The sequence below is a fragment of the Protopterus annectens genome, chromosome 1.part1 (assembly GCF_019279795.1).
Source record: "Protopterus annectens isolate FY-2018-M chromosome 1.part1, PAN1.0, whole genome shotgun sequence".
Taxonomy (NCBI): Eukaryota; Metazoa; Chordata; order Ceratodontiformes; family Protopteridae; genus Protopterus; species Protopterus annectens.
In genome coordinates, this window is record NC_056726.1 from 1,817,681,157 (window position 1) to 1,817,708,564 (window position 27,408).

The window sequence follows — 27,408 nt, forward strand, 5'->3', positions numbered from 1 at the left end:
TCTATAAATGAATGGGCTGGTTACTTTGTAACCTGCCATTTGCATTTTTCTCAATGATGTATGTCATGTCATGTGATGGATCTGTGTTTTTGAATGGATGCTTTATGCTACATTTACTGCTGTGTTTATTCTGTCTTGTAATGATCCGAGGAAGCACAATGAACGAGGTGAAAGCCTTTATCTGTTTTACATTAAAGATTTCATAGTTTTTTTATCATTGCAGCCATGCTTTTAGTCCTCTGTTTTGTCCAATTGGATTAAGTCTTAGATGTTGAAATAAACTGTGTTTGATATTTGCAATGTAAGTTCATCTTGAGATATATCCAATATTCTTTTTATTGCCAACTATTCAATTAAATATTCAATAAACATGCACTTATAGATGAATTTCTTCTCATGAGAAAGCTTATGTCTTGTTAGCAAGCATGTTCTAATAATGCATGTCTAGAGTGTATAGTTTTTAAGATATAAACATTTCTTTCAGAAAGTTTAGAAAAATATAGTTTAGAGTTTGCATGTATTGTAATAAGTTACAGTACTTAGGGAAAATACTACAAATGAACTATCATCACTGTACAGAATTCTTACCAATACATTATATTTGTACATTTTTAATACATTTTATTGTTCAAAATAGATTTACATTTCTCTCATGCTTAAGTTTATTTTTCAGAAAATGCTGTGGAATGCAAGATTTATGTAGGCTGCTAGAGGTCTGACTTTGCACACCACGCAGGTTTTAATCAGTTATTAAACAAGCAGTAGGTATTTGTATTAATCTAGCTCCAGGTTTCAAAATCTGTAAAGCATCCTTTTCCTTACCACTTCTTGATTAATATCTGCTAGGAAGAGGCTGTTGTTCCGGTATAGCTCCTCATTCAGAGGGTCGTGCCAGTATTCTGCTTGAACCAAACTAAGAGAGAATGCAGAAAGCATTACAACAGTATGAAAATCAGGTTCCAAATATATAGCAGTTTAACTCTAATCAACTCCTTGCCACTTTGTTACATTTGGACTTGAAAAAAATGTTAAGTAAATACCAACCATATCAATGGATCATTGAGAAGAAAAGTGAGAGTCCTTACTATTGGAAATATCACACTTCGCAGTTTTTCAATCTATGACCATCTCAGTGCTTCTTACTGGCTAATCTTAACTTGCATCTACCAGAACTGAAGGAAAATAACTTTAACATGGCCTACTTCAAACAATAGACAATGAAGTAGTATGTCCCCTTAAGTGAAACACAAGGGATCTAATTTGCTGAAAAACAGCTACTACTTCTGCTGTTCAAAACTGGAAAAAAAAACTACAACAAAAAACAAATGTTTTTGTAGAGATACAAGCCACCTGATCACCGTGTCAGTGGTTTTGCCCTGCACACATCTGTATTTACATTATAACTTCTGAGATTATAAAATATGGAAAAATGGGAACTATAAACAGCCCCCTTCAATAATGAAATCACACAGCTGTTATAAACAATTACAAGAGCGAGGTGGGTGGGGGGTGCAAGGGGACTTGTCCCCAGCAAAAAACTCATTTTGTACATGCAAAAAGTTAAATACTGCTGTATCTCAATAAATGCAGAGTTCATTGTAGTGTGACTTCATTCACCTGTAGTTAATAGTGTGCTGACATGAAGTGAACTTCAGTGAAGTCAACTAGCAGACTCCTTAATTTCCTTATTATTTCCCATCAACATGCCTACCTCTGCAACAACTTCTGACAGCACTAGGAAGCCTACAGTTTGTTGCTTACCGGTACAGTGCATCCCAAAACATCAGAAGTGGCAATGTCACACACTGTGTTTTAGTTCTGATTGGTAGGACAAGGGAGCAAAGTTAGAATGTGAGTTATGCAAGTTTTCCATAATTTCCTTTTTCACGAGTTTGTGCTGTCTTGGAGTGAGCATATATATATATCTATATATATACATATATATATATATATATATATATATATATATATATATATATATATATATATAAATATCTCACATATATCACATATATATATATATATATATATATATATATACACCTAAGGTGTGAGGGATTTCCCCTGCAAATTTCCATCACTTCCTTTTTTTCTGAAAGAAAATGTACCTGCAGTGTTACTTATCGAACTGTGCAAAATTTTACAGGATTAGACAAACAGTGACTAATCTTGCATCTGTTAAATGTCATCTGATTAATCACAGTAAACTCAAATGCATTAATTACTAATGAAAGGTATTCTCTGCTCTTGCAAAACATGCATCCTCAATTAACACTTGTTAAAATAATTTTCTGAAATTATTTTTTTTTTTACACTGACAAAATGGAATATACACATTTAATAGTAAAACATACTACAGTTTTCTGTTATATTTGTATTTTTTAACATACTGGCTGTATCGTTCTAGATTTTCGCCACTACTATCAGTGACAGTGGCACAACAGGTTGCACACACACCTTTGATGCTTAGAAGAAGATCAGAAGACTGTAGCTTCTACCCATATAACAGGTACCGGGATTCAAGTTCTAGTGCTAACACTACAGTGCAGCACATGAGATATTAAACCAAGGTCTAACTTGCCTGAGAAGGTGGTAACCTAACCTAGATGGGTGTCAAACATCCTATGACACTTGTCTGTACTTCACATTAGCACTTACGCCAATGTTTTCCAAAGACTGTAGTAAGCTCCAGCTCAATGAACCTCTGTTAGAGGATAACATCTACTTATAATATTAGCCTTGGGCAAATATTTGCCTCTTTACTTCTCTTCCCATTCTTTATGAGTTAAGCAAACTGTAACCTAAACTGTAAAAATACACATTTTCATTACAGCTTGATATTCCCCATACTATTAATATAACAGAATCACCAAGTATTTATTACATTTTAATTTTTACACCCAAAAAAGCCATTATGGGCATTGCCATATTGGAGTGATTTTTTTTTTGTCTCTCTCTCTGTATTCCTCCTCCCAAGAATGGAGGCTGCGTCCTTATAGTACAATATGGCCTAGATGTAATTTTTTTCTACATTTACAGTGGCAGCAGTGTGAACGCTGGCGTTTTAGACAGTGTATGAAAGCAAAGTAATTACTTCTTAAATTAATTACTATAACAGGTTTAAACTGGTAAAAGTCTTTTTTTCATCCATTTACATTTTTATTAACTAAAAAAAGGCAGGAAGTTTTCAAACAACTGTGGCCCTTCAAAACAATTCAGCTCTCCCCTAACCCTATTCTCTTTCACATTATGAATGTTTTCATTATTAAAAGAACTATCATGCATCTCTCTCAAATATTATGACTCCATCATAAATTCAGCCTTACTCCTCCTATACTTACTCATTCTCTTAATATAGTTAGGCACTTTTGAGGACTTTCCAAGATGGCTAAACGCTGATCAACGGATTAACATCAGGTCTCCCAGTGTGAATTCAAAAACAAAGAAAAGGGCCAGGAACTCTTTTCATTGTTAGTAAATTCAGTTACTGGCTAGTAAGTATAGGTTCATAGGTTGATACTAGGCTATCTGCCCTAGGGCATTTATAAGCCTAGCCAGTGTGTGTTTGGCTTTCGCCACCCTTTTAGATTAGTTGACTGTGCCTCTGTATAGTAGGTCACAGAAGATAGCCCTTTTAAGGTTAGTTTACTGTGCCACTGTCTAGTAGGGACACAGAAAAGATCCCAGGGGTAAACCTACTATCTCCCATCCACTCAAGATTTATTTTGAAGACGGTCATTGAGGGGCTCTGCCTAACATGGATTGGGATTTTGTTCCAGAGTGAGGGGAGCCCTCTGGGATATGAATCTGTCCCTCCAGCATGTCCTATTTATTTCTGTGCTGTGGTTTAAGTCCCTGGAGCGTGTAGCTCTAAGGGATTTGGATTTCCTGAGGTGGAGCATGTCCATTAATTCTGGGTTGGACATGGCTTTATACGTCAGGCACAGATCACCTCTGAGTATGCAGTAAGCAACTGAGTCGAGCTAGAGTTTCTTTAGCCTAACTGCGTAGGGCATCTGTTTGAGTCCCTTGATCCTCTTGGCGAGGTACTTTTGGGGTCTTTCCAGTTGCTGCAGGTGTCAGGTAAGGTACATCCCAAATGGGGCATTGTATTCAATTATGGGCCTGATGAGTGATGAGTAGAGGGGCACAATGACCTCTCGATCTAGATGTGAATCCTTTTGTGATAAGGTGGGCTATATACAAGGTCTTTCTAACCACTTTGGCAACGTGATTGTCAAAGGAGAGATTGCTATCTACTTGGGTCCCCAAATCCCTAATTACTTCTTCCGTACTTAATGGACTACCACCTATGTGGTAATTTGTGGGCACTTTGTTTTTCCCAAAGGGGATGACTATGCACTTTTTGGCATTTAGCTTTAGGCCATGGCTCTGGCACCAGTTATCCGTCTCTGTGAGACCCTTTTGGAGGATGCTTGTGTCAGTCGGCGAGTCGATTATGGCACCCAGTTTGCAGTCATCTGCGAACTTGGTCAGCCATAGTCCTCCCGTGTTAGCCTGTACCTCAGAGAAATATATACTGAACAAGAGAGGTCCCAGGACTGAGCCTTGTGGGACGCCCCTTGTAACTGGTTTAGAGTCTGACATGGCACCTGCAATTCTGACCATGTGGGTTCTATCCCTGAGCCAGTTTGCAACCCATCTTGTGACATAGGGGTTGATATTTAATCTGGTGAGCTTATTTATGATGCCCGAGTGGGGTATTGTGTCAAAGGCTTTTGCGAGGTCCAGGTATGCTGTGTGGACTACCTTCCCTTCATCTATGGCCTTGGTGACTGTTTCAAAGAAGTCAACTAGGTTCAAGAGGCAAGATCTGCCCTTAACAAAGCCGAATTGGGTAGGATCCAGTGTTTGGAGGTTCCCAATGTCTTTGTTTACGAGTTCCATGATGATACGCTCCATAGCTTTGCAGACCAGGCTAGTCAGGCTTATAGGGTGATAGTTTCAGGGCTCCGTTGTGGCACCACCTTTGTGGAGTGGGACCACTGTTGCTGTACGCCATTCCTTGGGTACATATCCTGTAGTAAGGCTGAGGTTGAACAGTGACTTTATGGGAGGGTTCAGTTCTTCTTGGAGCTCGTGTAAGATGCAGCCCGGGACACCATCCGGTCCCATCGATGCTGTGTTTTTTGCTTTGGACAGGGCAGTTCTCACCTGTGCATCTGTGATGTCAGGGAGGCTACACTCTGTTGGGATAGACATTTGCTCTTTTGGGGGAGAAGTTTGCACTGAACCTGTCTGCCAGGATGTTGGCAATGTCTGTGGGTTCAGTGTATTTTTTGTCATTTTGCACTAACTCAGAGCATATCTGGGAGTTGCCACCCAGGTTCCTGACATAACTAAAGAAGGCCTTGTGATTATCTTTAGCATCTTGTGCAATTTTTCTTTCGAAGCTGGCCTTAGATGATTTTATGAGGGATCGTAGTTTCTTGCTAGTACTGATCAGAGATGTCTTCCCTTTTTGGGATTTTGCTCTATCATGTAGTAGCTTCCTCCTTCTGTTGTATAGCTTATTTATGGCTGGAGTCCACCAGACAGGTCTCCTGCCTTTGGAGGAGTGAGTCTTGGTTTTATTTGGGATAGCACGATCCATGCATTCCTGAAGGTGTCCATAGAATGAGTTTGTAAAGGATTCTGCAGTTTGGGCCGTATTTTCCACTAGCCCGGGGGCTTTGAAGGATTCCACCTCGGTTTTGAAAAGTGTGAAGTTTGCTTTTGAGATGTTCTTCACCGTGGTTTCCTTGGCTGGGGGTGGGGATGGGATATGGATGCCCAGTGAGATTAATTTATGGTCAGATCTTACCAATGAGGGGTATACCTCTGGTATGGAACATAAAGTCCCCATGTTGGTGATGATCAGGTCCAATATGTTTTCCCCTCTTGTGTGAGTGGGGACCAGTTGTTCCATAGCATTTGAGTTTATAAATTCTAGGAACCGTTGGGCGAGGGTGTTGGAGCTTGAGTAGTGCTCCCAGTCTATGTTTGGATAGTTGAAGTCACCCAATGCAATGGTTTTGGAGAGACCTTCATATTCTCCAGTGTTCTCAGGAAAGCAGAGTGGGGTTCCTGAGTTTGGGAGGGTGGTCTGTAGCAGGCTACAAACTGAAAGGCATTTTTGCCCACTGTTAGTTGCACATGGATGGTCTCCGATGCTTCGTGCAGTGCCACTAACCTGGATGTGTGGGTATCTTTGATGAATATGGATACTCTCCCCTCCTTTTGTGGTTCGGTCCAAGTTCTGTGGGCGAAAAGCATGGTATGAGGTATAACCTGGTAGTGCTGGGGTGCTCTCGGGAGCCTTGAACCAGGTTTCTGTTACTGCACAGATATTGATATTCTCCATACTGAGGAGAGAGTGCGTGCATCTTGAGGTTTAGACTTCTGGCGTTGAGCAGCATTACCCTTAGTTTCTTTTTTCTGCCTGGATGCCAGCAAAGAAGAAACTGAGAGCCAAAAAGGAAATTGGCTAAAAAGGTGAAAACATTGACTGAGAAGAATCCTGTAGCTGTTCAAAAAATCGTAGTTCAGGCTCCAGCTTTGGTGCAAAACATGGTTTCCAGTAATGTAGATGAAAAAACAAGCCACATGAGTGAAAGACTGAAGGACTATATCAACTCAAATAAAAGGATGAAAAAAAAAGGAAGAAATTTAAACTGATATTCAGACAGACTGATAAAACTGCAAAAATCAGAGGTTGAAATGAAGAAAATGCTGGCTAAGTACAAGCCTGCTCAAGAAAAGATGTTTAAAAAATGAGAGAATTGGAGGACAAAGCATGGAAGGAAAATGTGACATTTTCTGCTGTACCAGAGATACTAGAAGGAACAGACTGTATTAAACTTACTTAGGCACAAATAAGCAACTGGACTGGTATTCCACAACAGGAACTGTTAAGTGAATGGGCACACCATGTGTATACTCCAAATCTGGACATGTGAAAGCAGCCAAGACCTGCATTACTGAAGATGCAAGCCTACCAGCAGAAAGAGTTGATCCTGATAAAATAGTGGCAAAAGGACAAAGTATAAAACATTGGTGATAGTATAGTGTTTTTAGAAAATGATTATTCACTGTACAGCAGGCAGAAGAGGAATTTATTCAGCAATCAGGGAATGCTGAGAAGTAGGTTCAAGATTCAGACTGCTGTATCTAGCTAAATCAGAAAATGGGTAGCCTAATGGTTAAGGTGTTAGCCTTACAAACACAAGGTGCAGGGTTCGAGTCTCCCAAGGGATAACTGGCTAGGTTTAAAATGGCTCGCAAGGGCAGTTAGCCTAGTACTAATCTATGAACCTATATTTTTTCCAGGAGGAACAAAGTTTTTTCTTTTTTTGTAACAAGAAGCATACTTATTAAATTATCACTTATGACATAGGCAATCATGCATTTATATAAATAAAAACAGACCATATTGACAGTTGCAAGTATTTTATATCACATACTGCACTGACACAATTTTAACTGCCAATATTATACATCATTTACAATCTACCCAATGATTGTCAAACATTACACAGCTCATTCAAATCCTGCCTTCTTTTAAACCTCAATATTCTCCTGTATCTATTGTCCCCACAGTTCCCATTTTTTTCTATGTAATTTGTTCCTACCCTTTTCTAAAGATCCCAATTCCAGTTGTTTATATCTGTTACTATATTCACTATTTCTAGTGCAGTTGTTTTAGATTGACTTCTATTTTCTAGTAATTGCTTTTTTTGCAGACACCATAGACTCAGCAAGGCTATGGTGTCTAGGCAATTCCGATTCCGTACCACAGCTCAGAAAAATCATTTCCCTAGTTAAGCCAATTTGCTCATCCAGTATCTCTGATAGAGTAGCCTGCAGCCATTATTTTCCATTTTCTATAAGGAAAAGACATATTTAGAAGGTATAACTTCTCTGGCTGTTTGGTTCAATCATTACAGAAAGACTCACAAAATATGAGCAAAGAGAAAAAGCAGTTTAGTTTAGATGGACAAAGACTAGTGGGCTGCTATCCTTGCAGACACTGCAATTTTTGTAGATTTGTCAATAAAGATAAATATTTTACTTCGAAAAATAGTTATAGAGTATTTGACATCTCAGTATATGGTAACTGCAATACAGACTGGGTGGTATATTTAGCTACCTGTTCTTGCTCAGTATTTTATGTTCAGCAAACTTCACATCCCCTCAAATTAAGAATGTCTGAACATCTGAGTGAGATTCGGTGTGCAAGATCTATAAATGCGTTGTATAAACATACTTTAAAACATGCTGTAGCATACGCTTTATGTTCACTATTGACAGAGTTTGTTTTAAAACAAGTAAAGTTGGATGGCATTCATTTTAAATTATACGGAATAAATGTGGATTATTAAATTAGGGGCCTTATTTGCGCCAGGGCTTATCGAGCAGTTATGATAGCCAATGATAGTTTAGGGAACTGTATTTAATTGTGTCGAATGTTCTGGTTACTATGCACTGATGAAGGCTTACAGCCGAAACCGGTATGCTTTGTATTAATTCCAATGGTTGGAGTTGTTTATTTTACTATTATATTGTTGTGATATTAAAGTTTCATTTGGGAAGCTGACAGCGTGTGCTGGCTTTTTTGTATTGGTTTGCAGTGGTTTTTGGCCTTTGCACCATTCCGTACTTTTGTGGGATTGTGTTAGCATTTGAATCTTTAAAACATGCCAACTCATTACACTCCAAGAAAATATGCTTCCAGTTACCTCTTTCTTCCCCATGAAACCTCCAACATTTGCTGTCTACCAGAGGAAAAATTCCCTGGAGTCTACTTGGGGTATAAAAATATTTATGCAAATATTTCCAAGCAAAAATCCTAAATCTTCCCGATGTTGTTGCATATTTGGGAAACAAACATATCCCCCCATTGTTTATGAATTGTTTATCTAACCTCTCTCTTCCCAATCCTTTTTAACCTCCTCTGATAGTTATCATGCAATTTTTTGAAAGCTCTACTAATTATTCCTTTTTTAACAGCAGCGTCTGTTCTACATTCAACTAAAAACTCTACCAGTGCTGGTCTTTCATTTAGGAACCCCCCTTCTTAGGAACCCCCCCTTCTTTCTTTTTACCTATACTCTGAAATCAATCTTAGACAGGGAAGGCAATCTCTAACGTGCAGTCCAAATAAATTCTTGGCATCTTTCCATTCTATTACCTTTCTCTCTCTAGTTATTTGCTCCCGATAACTTTGTTCTTTTGTCGGTTTTCTCCAATAAATTCCAGCCCCCTCTTACCTATTGTCTGCATCCCTAGTTGCAGTCATCCCTATCAGCAGAATCTCCTTTCCTCTATTCCCATGTTGGCTTAGTTCTGCTACTTTATGAATATAATATTCTTTGTAATTACTATTATTCTTCTTAAAGATCTTCATCCAAAATACCAGTCTCTCCTTGTTTCTTCAACTTCCCCAGTTTCATTATCCCTTTGCACTTTAAATTATAAGTTTGTTTGTGCTGTGTATAGGAGCCTTAACTGTGTAGCTCTGAAATAAACCTTGAAACTGGGCAATCCTAATCTGCTTTGTTCTACTGGAAGAACCATCTTATCGCATTTGAGTCTTGCTCTCTTCTCCTCCCAGATAAAATCGTTCAGCTCTTTATTGCTATCCACATCTCCTCTAAAAATATGCCTGACCTGTGTATAAGATTAAAGGGACTAAAAACATTTTAACTGCTTGTATCTTACTATCTATATCCACATAACAGAGCTTCCAATTTCTCAGCTTTTTCTATTACCTTTTTTATAGTCTCTTCCCACAAATCTGTCAAAATCATTTTTTGATGCAGAACAGGCTAAGATGGAAATATAAAAGTATGTCCAACAAAAAGTGAGCCATCAAGCAGAATGGGACTCTGCTTCTCATTCTTCTGATAATAAAGCAAATAAAGTGACTTTGCCAGTGAAATAGTTTTCATTGTTCGAAAAGAAAATGCTTGAAAGATTGAGAAAAGCACAGCAGTTGACTACAAGAATCAGAAGTACCTTTGTACTGAACTGGAGTCTGGTGTCAGGAGCATAGCTCTAGACCAATCAAGGACAAACCTCAACAGAATCAGGTACTATTCCAGAAATCAGGGACACTTTAAAAATATTAGTACTATTAATTTGAGAAACTGACAGAATAACAGAATGTGAGTTAATATACATTTTCTGAAGTAAAAAATCTATAACTCTAATTATTGGCTTTACTTATGTGTAACTCACTACCTTTTCTTCAAACATAATCAATTCTAGTAGGGATTAAGAGGGACAGAGCTAAAATTTAAGTCAAAATCAAGGACAGTTAAAAGGCATGGTGGGAGATGAAGAGGAAAAAGACATTTGCCTGACTTCATGTCACTATTGTTTGGAAGGAAACAGAGGAGAGAGAAACCGGAAGGAAAAAGTTAAGAACAGAAATTGTTTTACTTAGTTAACATTATTCCTATAAAACTTTTCATGATAAAAATTGCAGGTTTTGCATTAAAACATTTTTAGTTGTGCTTGTGTATTTTTTTACTATTAAGGAGTGCAGGCATTACAATGCAGAGACAGTAAAAAGGCTAGACAAAAGCACGTTCAACTTAATAGGTTGTAAAATCTCGGGTTGCTGAGGTGGGGGTGGGGTGTGGGGGTGCAAAAAGTACACAGATTATAAGATATGTAGAACCAATATGTTTTCTCTTACTTTTGTATAGATGACTGTCTGGATTAAGACACCTGGTGTAATTTAATAACAGGTTTTGAGTGGAAATAAGTAAATAAGACAACACTTAATATAATTAAACATTTTCCTTTAGCAAGAAATGTTTCATCGTGACTTTAGAAGCCTGCATCTAAGGATTACATTTTTTTCTCTCATGTTTCCATGGAGACAAGCTGATAATACAAAAAAGCCAAAGCACTGTTTCCTCACAGCTAAAAGTTAATGTTTTCTGAAAGCATGCAAGTTGTTTTTCACATCTTGGAGAGGAAGTAAGATAAAATAGAACAGGCACTAATCAGTGTAAGTAGAAGCAAGGACAATAAAATGCGTCTTAGCATGGATAAACTCAATTTTAGGTTAGTTAAGGCCTGTGTTTGCAGCTGTCTATTTGGGGCAACATTTCCTATTATGAGAGCTATACTTCATTATTTGAAGATGTACATAGTTTTGTGTGTTTGCATTAATTAAACAGGTTGTGGGTGGGTGTGTTTTTTGAGGGTTTTCATTAAGATAAAAATTCTTGCAAAATGCGACTCAGGTTCCAATATTGACAAGAAAAAACGTATAAAGGATCAACCTACTACATATTAGTGGGTGCATGTAACACAAAAGCTTGAAATCTTCTTTCGGCTTTTTCCAGTTAGGGGGTCGCCAATGCGGAACTCCGGTCCACTAATGATTGGCAGTGGATTTTTATGGTGCCAAGTTGCCAGCCCGACACCCAACCTTCAAAGAAGGCACACCCATTCATGGACGCACCTACCTGCATCTCTTTGTGCGTCACTCGACCACGGGGAGGACATGCAAACTCCACAAAGAAGGCGCTCCAGCCGAGAATCAAATGGAAGAACCTCTTGCTGTAAGGCGACAAAGCTAACCGCTGCAGCACCGTGGCATTTAAAACAGCTGTCATATATAACAGGTGGGATTAATGACTTCTTATCCATATTATCTTGGAATGTGAATGGTTTCACAGGTATACTCACATAGGAAAGAATATTTAATCATGTTAAGAAATGCAAAATGCACACAGCAATGCTGCAAGAGACATATTTGGAAAGAAATAAGCATGTGAATTTGATAAGGAAAGGATTTCAGGGTGGATATTCAACACCATATCAGGATCAAAAAGAAAAGTATACTTATAGTAATTGGTAGAAGCTCCAATAGTGACAGAAAAGCAAAAAAGATAATGATGGTAGATTTGTGGTGGCAAGGGGGAGGAGAATTATACTAGCATGTATTTATATTCAATTTAAAATGCTATTTTGGAGTCTAAAAAATTTGGAAGAAATAATCAGCTTTCAGCAGAGAATATTACTTATAGGTGGGGACTGCCAATTGATGAGGATGCATCTGTGGGGCCTTAAAGGGAAATACAACAAAAGAGAGCAGATTTCTGAAACAAATTATGAAAATATTTGGTATGGAAGACAAATTCAGTAGTAGGAACTCAGCGACTTTATATATCATTGCACATAGTATAATAAGTGAGGTAGACCAGCCATAAATCATATTTCAGGAATATGTGCATTTAATTGAGAACTATGACACGTCCAATAAATGTTTCAGATTGTGCGCCAATAATTACCAAGATAAAAATGCAGGGTAATAAAGTAAAGATGAGACAGTGGTGCTTCCTCACCTACCTGTTAAAAAGAAAGGAATTTAAGGAATTGGTAGCAAAATTTATTTGGGAGTTATAAGAAAAAAATAGAAAGTACTCCAGAAGTCATAGCCAGGGAATGGGATAAAATGAAAGTTTAAAAATAGGGTAAATATAAAAGAAAATGAGATATGGTTAAGAAGTAACGAGAATTATTTAGAGGGTCTGACAAATTATTACAGAGTAAGGGTAATCTCACAAAACAAGAACAGGCAGAATGAAAGAGTGCTAATGAGAAAATAAGGGGGTACCGGGATAATATGCACGAGTCTAGAAAGATTACAGTTAAGCAACAGTTTGTTAACTACAGACCACAAAAACTTTGTTACAACAGCTTAGGAACAGAATGTAGAAAGGGTTGTTGCCAAACTCAGGAAACCCTTGTAACAAGGATAATAACCAGAGATCCTGTAAAGGTATTAGAAATAGTTCAGAAATTTTATGAAAATTTGTATAAAGCAGAGAAGTGGGAAAAATCACTAAAAAGCACATACGGGAATATTTATGGAAGAGTTAAATATGTCACGGTTAGCGGTAGATGAGGCTGAACAATTAACATTTAAGTTGGGAGGAGATGAGATAAAAATATGATGTATAACCAACCTTCAAGAAAGTCTCCAGGAATAGATGGTATTCCAATGTAAGTTTGGAAGCTAGGAGGGAAGAAAGTGAAAGATCTGGAAGGTTTTGTTTAACAGCATTTTAAGGGGGCGGGGTATCAACATCCTGGCTGTAATACCTTAAAAACAGTAAAGTCTCATCAGATCCAGCTTCATTTAAGCCAAATTCAAGTTTAAATCATGATTATAAAGTGTTTATTTCTATAATGGCTAAAGGACAGGCAAAGGTGTTGCCAAAACTGATATATTTGGATCAATCTGCTTTTGAAGAGGGGAGGCAAACATTTGACAACATGGATGAATCAGATGAAGTAAAATGTAAGAAAATACCAGTACTGTTGGTGGCTCTTGATGCAGAGAAACCATTCAGAGCAAGATGAAATGTTATGACTAGGGCAATGGAAGCATTTGCATTTCCTGATACAATAATAAGGTTAATTAGGAAGATACCGGAGGGATCAGAGGCAACAATCAAAGTGGGAGGGTTCCTCTCTGATAAGTTGCATCTGAACAAACAATCCAGGCAGGGATGCCCTCTATCCACATTATTTCCTTTACATTTAAACCATCGGCAAAGAAAATAAGGGACTCAGAATTTCAAGAACATAACTGGTATGGTATTCAGTAAAAGATGGCTTTATTTACAGATTATATTTTTTAGTTAATAAAACCAGAAAATGACATCTCAGCATTGTAGAACTTTTTGAGACAGTTCTATTTATTTCAGGATATACAATTAATGAAGATAAAACAAATGTGATCATTTTATCATGTCTCCATAAATAAAGTAAGTATTTAGGAGTATGGGATAAAAAAGGCATTATTATGGTAGTTAATGGTATGTGGGACGAGACTAAACAAAAGATAATTAAAAAAATGGAGAAACTGGAGGAGGACTAAAACGATAATATAAAAACTGAGAAACTGTAAGTTCTTGCTTATGGATATAGAGAACCAGATACACGTATAAAAATTTTTAGTCCCTTTAGTTTTATACACCAATCAGGCATACGTTTATCAACCAGAGAAAAAGTTGTGGATAGTAATTAATAAAAAGTTGAAGGATTTTATCTTGGAGGGGAAAAAACAAGTGGGATAAGTTGATCCTTCCAACAGAACAAGGAGGTATTCTATTACCTGATTTGAAGAGATATTTTAGATCTACAAAAGTAAGGCTCTTATACATAACACAAGCAGAAAAGCACAATTCAAAGTGGAAATAGATGATGAAGCAGGAAGGAAATTCAAGAAATAATGAGAGAGTTGGATTTTTGGATGCAAACCCTTAAGGACATGAACAGTCATATAGAATATTACATTCATAAAATAGCAGAAAGCATTCTAAAAATTAAGCCAACATGGGGATGAAGAAAACAGATTCTGCCAATAGGGGAGAGTGCAATTAGCAGTACAGAGAATAGGCAAGAAGGGTCTGAAATTTACTGGATGAAGCTGGAAAAGGAACCAAGGTATGGGGAACAAATAAGTAAAGAAAAATGAAATAGAATGGGAGGAGGTCAAAAAGACATTAGGACTGCAGGCTAAAATTTGCCTTCCCTGTCAGGAACTAACTGAGTATAGGCAAAGAGAAAGGGATACAGGAATCCTAAGTGAAAGACTTGTACTGACTGAGTTTTTAGTTGAATCTAGAACAGAAGCTGCTGTTAAAAAGGGGTAATTAGTATGGTGTGTAAAATACTGCACAATAACTATAGGAAGGAATCAGAGGAGGTCAGAAAAGACTGGGAAAGAGATTAGAAAAGCAATTCGCAAAGACAGAATGGGAGATCGTATGTAAACCTCCCAAATATGCAATATAATCTAGAAGAATTAGGATTTTTGCCTGAAGTGTTTGCATGGGTAGTTTTATAGCCCAAGCAAACTGCAAATCATTTTTCCTCAGGTAGATGGCAAATGTTGGATCTGTAATGGGGAAGAAAGTAGTACCTGGTAGCATATGTTTTCAGAGTGCAAGGAGTTGGCAGACTTGAAAAATTCCCTACAGAGTAGTCTGCCAGGAGTACTGGGTGAGGAAATGAGCGTAACTAATGAATTTGTTGTTTTTTTTTTGACCTGGGACACAGGATCTGAATTGCCTAGACATAGTAAGGCCGTAAGTTTAATTCTGGTGGTTGACAAAAAAAGCAATTACTAGAAAATGGAAATCAAAGTCTAAACCAACCATACTTGAAATAGTGAATATTGTAACAGATATACAAGAATATGAAGTGGGATCTTTAAAAAAGGATAGGAGTAAAGTAGAGAGAAAAAAATGGAAATTGTGGGAGCAGTACATGCAGAAAAATGTTTTGGAAGGAATGAGGTTTAACAGAAGGCAGGAATATAACAATTTAAGTAATGCTGGATTGATTTTATTGTATAGAACAATATATGTGATGTATAATGTAAGTAAATAGTGAACTTGTTAATACAGTTTGATTATTTTTATATAAATGTAAGTTTACCTATGTCCCAAGTGATAATTCAATAAAGGTGTGTTTAACATGTGAATTCCATCCTGCATGCCTTCACAGTTGTGTAACAGTTTATATAACTGTCTTAAAATAAAAGACACATATCTGACTTTTCTACCCATATCAGTGAGTCATGATTTCTTAGAACTGGGTAGTTTATCTTAGTTAAAATGGGAGATGCTGGTAAAGTGTGGTAGATGCAAATGCATCTGCAAAGTTCATACAGTAGGATATGGCAGAAAAACAAGTCCACACAGCAATGGCACATAAACTTCAGTGAATCGAAGGAAAAAATAAATCTTCAACAAGATGCAGCAGGTGAAGGACTTCTGAGAAGAATGAAAATATGTGGCCACAGACAGAAGTCAAAATCTAAGGAACTATGGACACAGAAGTCTGTTTTTGGTGGGGGAGTAAAGTGTTACTTGTATTGCAAGATGGAGTAAAAACCTACAAGAAACATCAGAATTGACAGATATTTTTTTCATCATATAGATGATTACACCTTAAAATATTCAAGTGCAGCAAGAAAACAATGACACATGCATGCTACAGTAGCTAGTTAAAAATCAAACAAAATGACAGACGTATATTTAATACTGCCTACTTCTCGGCAAGCTACAGAACATTTCTCGAAATAAATGAGATGTGGGAACTGTGTAATCTGAAACTGTAAATCATAATATTCTTTAGATCTTTAAACTAGTAATCTAGAAGCCATTTTGAATACAGAAATTTAAGTAAAATACAGTTTTAAAATTGTAAAAACAGGAATGACTGTAAATTCTGAAAAAAGTGATGACAGTTAAAATATTTGTATCACACCTCTCACGTGTACCTCATTTCGAGGAACATTCCTCATATGAAGTCTTAAAAAGTTAATGTTCCTCGAAGTTCCACATTGAAAGGGTATGTCACACATTCATTGTTAGCAATATGGTACATAGAACTGAATCATATATTTCATTAAAATACTGTTCTATAAGTACAAATATCACATCTTAGCCATCCTGCCAGCTTCCTAGTTAAAGCTGTTAGCACACCATTAGTAAGTGTTCCACATTTTGCCCATTTGTTCCACATTATGAGAGGCAGTGTTCCTCATTTTGGAGATTGAATGTTGAGACCTACCTACGATTTGTATAAGCAATGAAAACGTAAATGGCTGGGACAGAAAATAATTAGAAATTGTCCACCATCTGAACAACACAACACCACCTGTTGGCTCGAGAAATACATGACTACCTATGACCATCTTTGTCTCAACATATGTACATCAGACATTACAAGTTAACTAAAAAGAAAAAGTTGTGCTTTCATTTACTAAATACCACCCTGTAATGATTATAAAAACTAAAGATGCTGTTTTTTGCCATATCTGTGGTGACTAACAAAAAACCAGATGTCTGCATTAAGATCGTACAAGAAACATAAGTGATACACAAGCATTAATAAGAGGTTATGATGGAAAGACAAAATGCTGCTTAGTTTTGCGCAACTTGATTATTTTTCGAAGCTAAAATCTGCAGTTAAAATGTGCTCAAAAATAAAACATCAGAATCACTACATCACTGAATAGAGAGAATTTAAAATAAGGCAGGGCCATTACACAAGAGAGGCATACAGCTTCTTGCTTTATATCCAAATTTAGCCTTAGTTACAAGTGGCCATTATAAAGAGACTTGTACTAGTAAACAAGAGAGAGGACAGATAAACTAGTCATCTGAACTGGACAAAAGCAGAGATGACTGGACAAAGTAAAAAGAATTGAGTAAACCTTCTCAATGACTGCAAGTTTTTTTCTGAGCCGAGTCTTACACCAGGAGAAATAAAAGATAAATCTACTTGCCTGAAAAGTGACTATGATACACAAACCTTTAAAATGATCAACAAGTGAGAACATCAGGGACTTCCAAGATGGCTGCACACTGAGTAACAACTTGTTTCTAACTCTCCCAGTGTGAAAACAGAAATTCAGCAGAGAAGGCCAGAAACTTGTGTTTATGGGTAACTTTCAGCAACTGACTAATAAGTGCACTGCCTGGATACCAGGAATAAAGAAATACAGAAGACCTGCAAAAAACAGGTACAAAAAGTGAGGGGCAAGTTCTGCAGCTGTTCAGCAAAAAGCAATGCAGCCTTTAGACATGACTTGCAATAACCTACAGAAAGACATAAGACAAGTGCATATAGACCTGGTTAAAATAAATACAACACTGATGGAGTATATCAACACAAACAGCAAAAGGCTAGAAAAAAATAGAAGCAGCTTTAAACAGATGTTCAGATGAAATGATAAAGCTGCAAAATCAGAGTTCAAAATGAAGAAAAGGCTGGCTGAATATGAGATTACTCAGGAAGAGATGTTCAAAAAATAATAGAATTGGAGGAGAGAGCACTTAGGGAAAACCAGAGATTTTCAGCTATACCAAAGAAGCTGCAAGGAACAGACTGCATTAATTTTATTTATTTTTTGTTCAAGCAATTTTATTTTGTTTACATCTCAAAAAGAATGAATAACTAAAGTAACATTATTATATACAACATTTACAAAGGCCCAGTAATCAAGAGAAAACAATCAGTGAAAAAGATAGAATTTCACATTTCAAAAGAATTTTGTGTCTCTAATCTTTTTTAGTAGATACTGTATCCATTTTTAGCATTTCAATAAGTGAAAGAATTTTATTCCAAGGATTATTTGTCCAAGTTTTGGGAAAAATTCTCAGTTCCTTGACTTTTATTTCCATTAGCGCAGTTTCTTTCAATAAGGTCATGAAGTCTTTAATGGTGGGCTCAGAGGATTTCCATTTCCTTGTGATGCACTTTCTAGCTACAGCTAGTACAGTCCACAGAAGATATTGATCACTTTCATTTATTTCTGTTATTTCAATGACATTTAAAAGAATTAGGAGATTTTAATACAAATGCATCAGTGCAAATGGCTTGAAGAAATTTACCAATTTCTTCCCAGTACTTTTTATTATTATTACAATCATATAAAATGTGTGACCAATCTGCTTCACAACTTGATGAACATCTCCAACAAATAATGTTTTAAGAATTGAATTTGGCTATCTTGCTGGGAATATAAAAGGCTCTATGCAGATATTTCCATGTAAAAATCTTCCAAACTAGTACATTGGATGTTAACTTGATGGAATGTAATGGATTCATTTTGCATTCAGTTGATAGATTAATTGATAATCCTTTTGATATGAAGTTCCAATAAATTTGATTGGGTTTAACTTTATAAGCTATTAGAATTTTATATAATTTTGATACTGAATTTGTCCAATTATAACTATTACAAATGACTTCATACATGTAATTTATGAATTCAGGCTTGGTTTTAAAGATTGAATTATTAATTATTCTGCATAGATCTTGAGCATAGAATAGGACACTTTGAAGCTCTAGTCAGTCTGCATTTGATATATCAAATATATTTATAATTTATTGACCGTCTAGAACTTTCTGATCCTTTATACAATACTGCCAGCAAGTAAAGTTCTTTAATTCCCAGTTAGTGAGTGTATTCTTATGAATTTTATTAATGAAAATTTTTTGTAGTATTAAAGGGCATGAACAATTTGAGCCATAATTCTATGTCAGCATTTGTGTTTATGAAACTTTTTATTTTCATTTAAAAAGACAGTAGTACAGTCTTCAAAGCAGAAGAAAATTTTGGATGTATCCAGTTTATGACTTTTGAAAACAGAAGCTTTAATGTAAGACTACAAAAATCTGGAAAGTTTATTCCTCCCAATTCCCAGGGTCTGATGTGATGAGAGAAAGCTATTCTATTACTTTCTGGAAACCATAGGAAATTTAAAAGTGTTTTATTTATCTCTTTTAAAACCTTTTTATTTGGTAACATGGGAATGGCTTGGGCTACATAATTTATTTTTGGAAGTAATACCATTTTTATCAATTGCTGTCTATCTTCTAATTTTAAATGTAATTTATTCCAGTTATCTATTTGTGCTTTTATATAGTTTAAAATTTTATTATAATTTAAGGTTAAAGTTGTACTAATGTTTTTAGATACAATAATCCCTAGATATTCTAGAGAGACCCTTCTACCAATTATATGATTTGTATTTAAATGGAAATTGCTTTTCCTATTCAATAACATTTGATTTGATTTTACTAAAACGAAGGCCTGAATTAAGAAAAAACTTTCCCATTTGTAAGTCCAACTCCTGTATAGATTCTTCTGAAACAGGTAGGCTGAGGAGTATACCATTGGCAAAAAGCATAATTTTAGAGTTAAACTGATTATATATGTTTAAGCCTTTTATTTTAGAATCACAATGAATTACTATTGCAAATAATTCTATTGATAGGGCAAATAAGACAGGAGACATACAACCTTGTTTAGTGCCCTTAGTTTTTTTGATGGCTTCTGAGGTAAATGGGCCCAATTTTACATATGTAAGATAATTTTAATATATGAATCAGAAACATTTTCAAGTGATTTTAACAAATAAAATGTATATATATATATATATATATATATATATATATTATATATATATATATATATATACATATATATATATATATATATATATAACACACACACACACATGAATTTACATTATTCATATATATACCTTTTTGTTTTATACATATACTACATTTATACATATATTACATTTTATATATATTACATTATATACATTTCGGTGTGTGTACTTGTGTGTATATATCTTCATTATTTTTATATTGCCAGACATTTTTTATGATATTTACATACACCTATATATTTTTTTACATGTGTATTTTATATTTTCATAGTGACTGTTTAGCTCTATGTTTGTGTGTGTGTGTGTGTGTGTGTGTGTGTGTGTGTGTGTGTGTGTGTGTGTGTGTGTGTGTGTGTGTGTGTGTGTGTTTGTGTGTGGGGGGGGTACATGTCTATATGTCCATACGTGTGTGTGTGTGTGTGTGTGTGTGTGTGTGTGTGTGTGTGTGTGTGTGTGTGCATGCATGTGATTGTTGTGTCTACGTGGGAGAGGTCCTTGGATATGCATTTCATGTGTTCAAGTTGATTATTATGCTATTCACACAGCATGAATTTACATTGCATTTTTATGACTATTTTTGTATTTATACATGTGCATGTCTATATATGTGTATATACATTCATTTGTATAGATATAGATATATATATATATATATATATACACACACACATATATATATATATATATATATTTTTATTTGTTATTATCATGATAATACTTCATGTTTGTAGAAAATTACATTCGTTTATTTTTTCAGTTTGATGGTCATGATGTCATTTCCTGTTTAGTAAGTTATTTAAGGAACTGGAAATCACTTGAAAATGTTTCTGAGGAAGTTCACATATTAAACAGTGGATGAAAACGCTAAATTTTTGGCTTCTGGTTTACTTGTTTTTTTTTGCCAGCAGTTCTGCAGTTCATTTTTTCGTTTTGTTTGGTTGTCAGTAATTTTTGAGGTTTGTGGTCCAGCTGGTGAATCACCATGGCAGCTGAGTGTGCCAATTTTAGCAGTCAAGACAGTCTTTTGGACTTGACTGTGTATCCAGTTCCTGCCAGTGGCTCTAGTCCTGCCAAGGTTGTGGGAGAGAAAACCCAAGAAGAACTTATTGCTTTTATTGTTCAAACAGTCAAAGACACTTTTGATTCCACCATGTTCAAGGAACTTTCTAAGTCGGATATTGCTAGTGATTCTGCAAGCAGTGTGGCTGGTTCAGTCAAAGGCACAAATGAGAAGTCTTCAACAGCTACAGTTTTAGATTTACCGCCAGACAACACAGGAAGTGACTTCACAGCTAGCACTAGCTGTTCAGCTAAAGCATCAACGACGGTGTTGAACACCACAAACAAGGGAATAAATGAAAGCAACGTGTAGGATCACTTGCAAATCTTTCAATAATCCGTTTGCTGATGTTCAAGTTCAAGCATCTGATTCAGCAGCAAGTACGTCGATAAATGATACTGCTTATACTGACATTATTAACTGCAAAAAGAGCATATATGATCTAGAAAAAATGGTTTTCAGGTTTGTCACATTAGAGCTAGAGGTATCCTATTTGAGTGAATGTATAAATAGGAAAATTGTGCCTCAGGGCTTAAGGACAGCCAAGTTCCCTAATTGTGTAACTTTTGGTGATGAACTGAGTACCAAACTTATTGAGCTTTATAACAATACTGGCATCACCATGATGGGTTTTTTGGTTGAACACTATTTGAAAGAACTTAAGACTATTAGGGAAAATATTAAAACACTAGATGAGAAAATCAAATGCTTTGGATGTTTTAAAGATTATATTCTTTTATACAACAGTGTAGAAGCAAAGGCTGACAGGCACCGGGCTTCCATTGTGACTAGGAAACAATATAAACTAAAAAAAGACATTTTGGCTTATCAGGCCAAACATGCATATTTATTACAAGATTGGGTAGAAGACCCTTCTGTTAAGATCTACAACAGCAGTGACAGTGGAAGTCCTGCTTTAAACAGTGGGGCAAAGGAAGCCACAAATACTACAGCATTTTCAACAACAAATGATGTTGGTTCTAGAGGTTCTGACAGGAATATTGGACACAACAGTGTATCTAATGGAGAAGTCGGCGCCATTTCGGACTTTAACAACCAACATTCTAGCAATTCTTCTAATGGAAATTATGCTGAAATACTTGTGAATGGAAAGCAGGGACCTAACCAAGGCCCTTTTCCGCTGGCAGTGCCAGTCAACAAACAGACTCAGAAGTGGAACAATACGTCCCACAACAAATGGAAGGGGAAAGGGAGAGGGAGATACCCCGAATACCACAAGACAAGCTGAAGATTTTAGCATCAATGTTATTAATTTATCTGGAGTTGCTTTATCCACTGAAACTGTTATCGTTTTGAAAAAAGGTTTTTCATTTATACCTAATAATAGAGTGAATATTGGTAGATTGTTAATAGATTTTAGATTATATTTAAGAAAATTGAACCTACAGTATATAATGCATGATGTGTTGGTCACTATTCAAACTTCTTCCATGACTGGGCCGAAAAAAGCTAATACTTTTAACCCCCCACTGCATACCACTTTGCAAATGTTTCAAAATCAATGTGAAAATGAGTTTCGCAGGATGACAGGTTATGTAAGTGATGACAATCTAAGTTCCTCTGAAAAGGGAGCTTTGCAAGATTTATGCAAAAACTCTGATATTAGAACAATGAAGGCCGACAAAGGGGGTAAAATTGTGGTCATGGATACCATTCAATATAATGAATCTATGATAGACATGTTAATTGACAGTGAGACATACAAAGTGACTAGTGTCAATGTTGTTAAAAAAAGTTTTCAACGAGTTGATACACTGTTGTTTGACATGTTTAGCCAAGGAGAATTAGATCATCAGAGTTATGAATATTTGTTGGTCGAACACCCAAAATTGGCTACATTATTTGGCATTCCAAAATTACATGCTGACCAGCACAACCCACCTTTTAGACCTATTATTTCCGCAAAGCATTCTAAAACTGAGAATATATCTATTTGGCTTGACTATATTCTGAATCCTATTGTACAGAGAACTAGATTTTACATCAGAGATTCCTGGCATTTATTGGAAGAACTAAGGAATATAGATGTTTCATCTAGTTCTGTCAGTTTTGCTACTCTTGACGTCAAGTCCTTATATACTGCTATCAAGCAAACAGAAGGATTAGAATATTTGAGAGAATACCTGACTTCATATTCTGATGTTGAGAAACACAAGGTTAGCACCATTTGTGATCTAATGGAGTTAGTCCTAGAGAATAATTTCTTCAGATTTGGTAAACATATTTATCAACAGATTTCAGGAGTAGCAATGGGAGCGAGGGTGGCACCAGCTTTTGCCAATTTGGTTATGGCAAATTGGGAGCTTAAATTGTTGGTTAAACATCATCTTTTCAATAGGGCACTTGCATATTTTAGATTTATTGATGATTTACTTTTTTTGTGGAATGGCACTTTTGAAGAATTTTCTGACTTCGTGACAGATTTGAATCATAGTACTGACTTCTTGGTCTTCAAATTGAGTGGTTTTGGGGATAACATTCCCTTTCTTGATGTCCTTCTTAGTATAGATACAGTTAACAACACATTGAAAAGTCAAATATACAGGAAAGAGGTTTTTGCGAACCAGTATTTACACAAGGACAGTTTACATCCTACACATATGAAAAAAGGAGTAGTGAAGGGCCAAATAATTCGTTTGAGTAGGCTCACCACTGATGATGATGTATTTCAAAGTGAAGTAGGATTTTTAAGGTCATTATTCATGTACAGAGGTTATGCATTAGACTGGATTCAAAAATACAGAGAGAGGTCATTTCTTTAAGGAAGGGGGGTTGCTAAACCGATTCTTCTTTCTAGTCAGATAGGTTTAAGTTCTGGTTCCAAAGTTATAGAGAATACCAGTAGTTACCCCCTAGCGTTCCCTTTACTGATTGTTGACGAAATGTGGTTCATCAGGGACACCATCGTTAACAATTGGAAAATGATATTAGGAAATAAAGATTTGGTTGGTACTTTAGGGATGAAACCCACTTTCACTTACAAAAGAGTTAAAAATTTAAAATCTATGCTGGAGATGGATCATTTTAGGTATCAGGACATGACAAGAGCAGCCAGTACTAAGAGGGGTACTTATGCATGCAATAACTGTAGGCAGTGTAGATTTATCAGTAACAGTACTAGTGTATTCATAAAATCTCTTAATTACACCATTTGGTCTAAGAGTTATTACAATTGTAATTCCGATTATGTTGTTTACATCGCCAATTGTGTTTCATGTGAACATTATTACATAGGAAAAACTAAAAGGCTTCTAAAAAGAAGAATCTATGAGCACAATTTGGCTATAAAAAACAAAGATCAGTTTAATTCTTTGGCCAAACATTCTTCAACATGTAGAGATTTTAAGAAATTTCAATTTTCAGTTTTGGAAAAAATCAACACTAGTGAATTTGGAGGAGATTTAAACAATGTCTTAGAATGCAAGGAGACATTGTGGCAACTTTTGTTGGGGGCTGATAGGTTGCCTGGCCTCAATGATTATATTAATTTAAAATGTTTTTAGAAATACAGATATGTGTTTGAGACTATATGCATGTGATCCATGTGTGTTTTGTGTGAGTTGTACATGTGTGCACACATACATGTTCATATGACTCTAATTGCCTTCAGAGAAATGATATGATTTACATTATTCATATATATACCTTTTTTGTTTTATACATATATTACATTTTATATATATTATATTATATTATATACATTTCGGTGTGTGTACTTGTGTGTATATATCTTCATTATTTTTATATTGCCATATATTTTTTATGATATTTACATACACCTATATATTTTTTTACATGTGTATTTTATATTTTCATAGTGACTGTTTAGCTCTATGTTTGTGTGTGTGTGTGTGTGTGTGTGTGTGTGTGTGTGTGTGTGTGTGTGTGTGTGCATGCATGTGATTGTTGTGTCTACGTGGGAGAGGTCCTTGGATATGCATTTCATATGTTCAAGTTGATTATTATGCTATTCACACAGCATGAATTTACAATGCATTTTTATGACTGTATTTTTGTATTTATACATGTGTATGTCTATATATGTGTAGATACATTCATTATATATATATATATATATATATATATATATATATATATTTTATTTTTTTATTTGTTATTATCATGATAATACTTCATGTTTGTAGAAAATTACATTTGTTTATTTTTTTCAGCTTGATGGTCATGATGTCATTTCCTGTTTAGTAAGTTATTTAAGGAACTGGAAATCACTTGAAAATGTTTCTGAGGAAGTTCACGTATTAAACAGTGGATGAAAGCGCTAAATGTTTGGCTTCTGGTTTACTTGTTTTTTTTTTTTGCCAGCAGTTCTGCAGTTCATTTTTTCGTTTTGTTTGGTTGTCAGTAATTTTTAATTTTTATATATGCTTTTTATCAGATTAATGAAGTGTGGGGGAAAACTCAAAGTTCTAAAGTTCTGAAAAGATAATCCCAATTCAATGAATCAAAGGCTTTTTCTATAGCTAATGCAATTATGAGGGCTTCTAGATTATCTCCGTTTATTATGTCAATAAGAGTTAAAATTCTTTGAATATTGTCATATGTATGTCTATTATAAATAAATCCTGTTTGATCTTCATTTATGACTTGTATCACGGATTTTTTTAATTCTGTTAACTAAGATATGAATATTTTATAATCATTATTGAGTAATGAGATTGGACTGTACGAACTGCAATGGCTGAGATCTTTATTTTCCTTTTTTATTGGTGTGATTAATGAATACCTCAAAGTGGGTGGGATTATATTTTGAGAATGCATTTCATTTAAAGTTTTATGAAATAGTGAGATTGCTGAATTTGGAAATATTTTATATAGTTACATTAGTATTCCATCAATGCCTGGAGCTTTATTGTTTTTGCTCTCCTTGATTTTTTTTCTGTTATTTCTTTGACGGAGATTTGTTTTCCAATATCAATTTTTAATTTTTCAGGATTTTTTTTATTTTAGTAAAATTTGTATCTATATCTAAGAAGTTAGATTTATTGTTGTTATTCCCATAATGTTCAGCATAGTGAAATTTAAAGACATCAATAATATCACTTACATCTGATACTTTTTTATTTTTCCCTTCATGGATAATATTTGTAATATTATTTTCTATGTTTTGCCTTTTTATTCTCATTGCTAGATTGTGTATATGTTTTGGGGAAACTGAATACAAGCTGAGTTTTAATTTTGCTAATGCTGTTTGTTTTGTGAGTTAAAATTTCATTGTATTTTTTAATTCCTCAATTTCTCTTTTTTTGTAAGAGGACCCCTTGTATCACTAATATTATTATTAATTTCTATAATTTGTTTTTGAATGTTATGTGATTCCAATTCCCATTCTTTTGTTTTATTTTTGAACCAAGTTAGGATTCTACCATATAGGAATGCCTTTAAAGTGACCATAGAATTACAATGTTTGTATTCTCTTTGTGATTGGTATCCAAGAAATATTGAATTTCTGAGACTATCCATGGCTTGAATTGTTTTATTTTAGTGATATAAGCAGGGATTCTTGATGCATAGATTAATCTTTTCAAATCTATTTGGAATTTAAGTATTAGTGAGTTGTGGTCTGAGAATGGACACGGGGCTATGGAAAAATTTGTTATTTTCATATATAAATTCTGGGATATAAAAATTTTGTCTATTCTTGTTTGAGTGTTAAATCTGTGATCTCGGTGAGAGTATAATAATGAGTTAGTTTCTTTGTACCTATATGTATCGATTAGTTTTAAATTTTGACTCCACTTCTTAAGATATTTCCCTGTGGAAGTAAGACGACAGTTTCTTTTGTTAGTGGCCTCTAAATTATCTAGGATGCAATTAAAGTCCCCTCCCATTATTAAATTGCCCTTATACACCTTGTTAATTAGATCTACATGTTTTTTGACTGTATTTAACCCTATACCAGGTATCTAGTATATATTTACCAGTGTCCAAATTCTGTTATGAAATCTTACTATTGCAACTGATAAACATTTATCTTCGTAATTATAAATGATCTGGGGATTAGTTACATTTTTCCTCCAAAGTATTAAGACTCCTCTAGTTTTTTTTATATGAAGAATGAAACAACTGCATTAATTTTATGAAGGCACAAATGAGCAACTGGAGTGGTACTCCACAAAAGTTGTTAGTTGAAAGGGCACATCATGTGCATGCTCCAAACCTAGCTATAAGAAAGCAAAATAGATCTTTAATAGTAAAGATGCACTCCTACCAGCAGAAGGAGTTGATTCTGACAAAACTGTGACTGAAGGACAAAATATTACAAGTGGGAGACCGCAGAGTTTCTAGAATTACTCAATG

General features: G+C 35.2%; 1 protein-coding gene across 1 annotated transcript in view; it reads right to left on the reverse strand.

Moving 5' to 3' along the window:
* Positions 1-27,408, reverse strand: part of PPT1 (palmitoyl-protein thioesterase 1) — a 602,088-nt gene that overhangs the window by 308,958 nt on the left and 265,722 nt on the right. Inside the window, exon 5 of the mRNA XM_044084806.1 lies at positions 823-913. Coding sequence (XP_043940741.1) covers positions 823-913 — 91 coding nt within the window. The remainder of the gene's footprint in view (positions 1-822; positions 914-27,408) is intronic.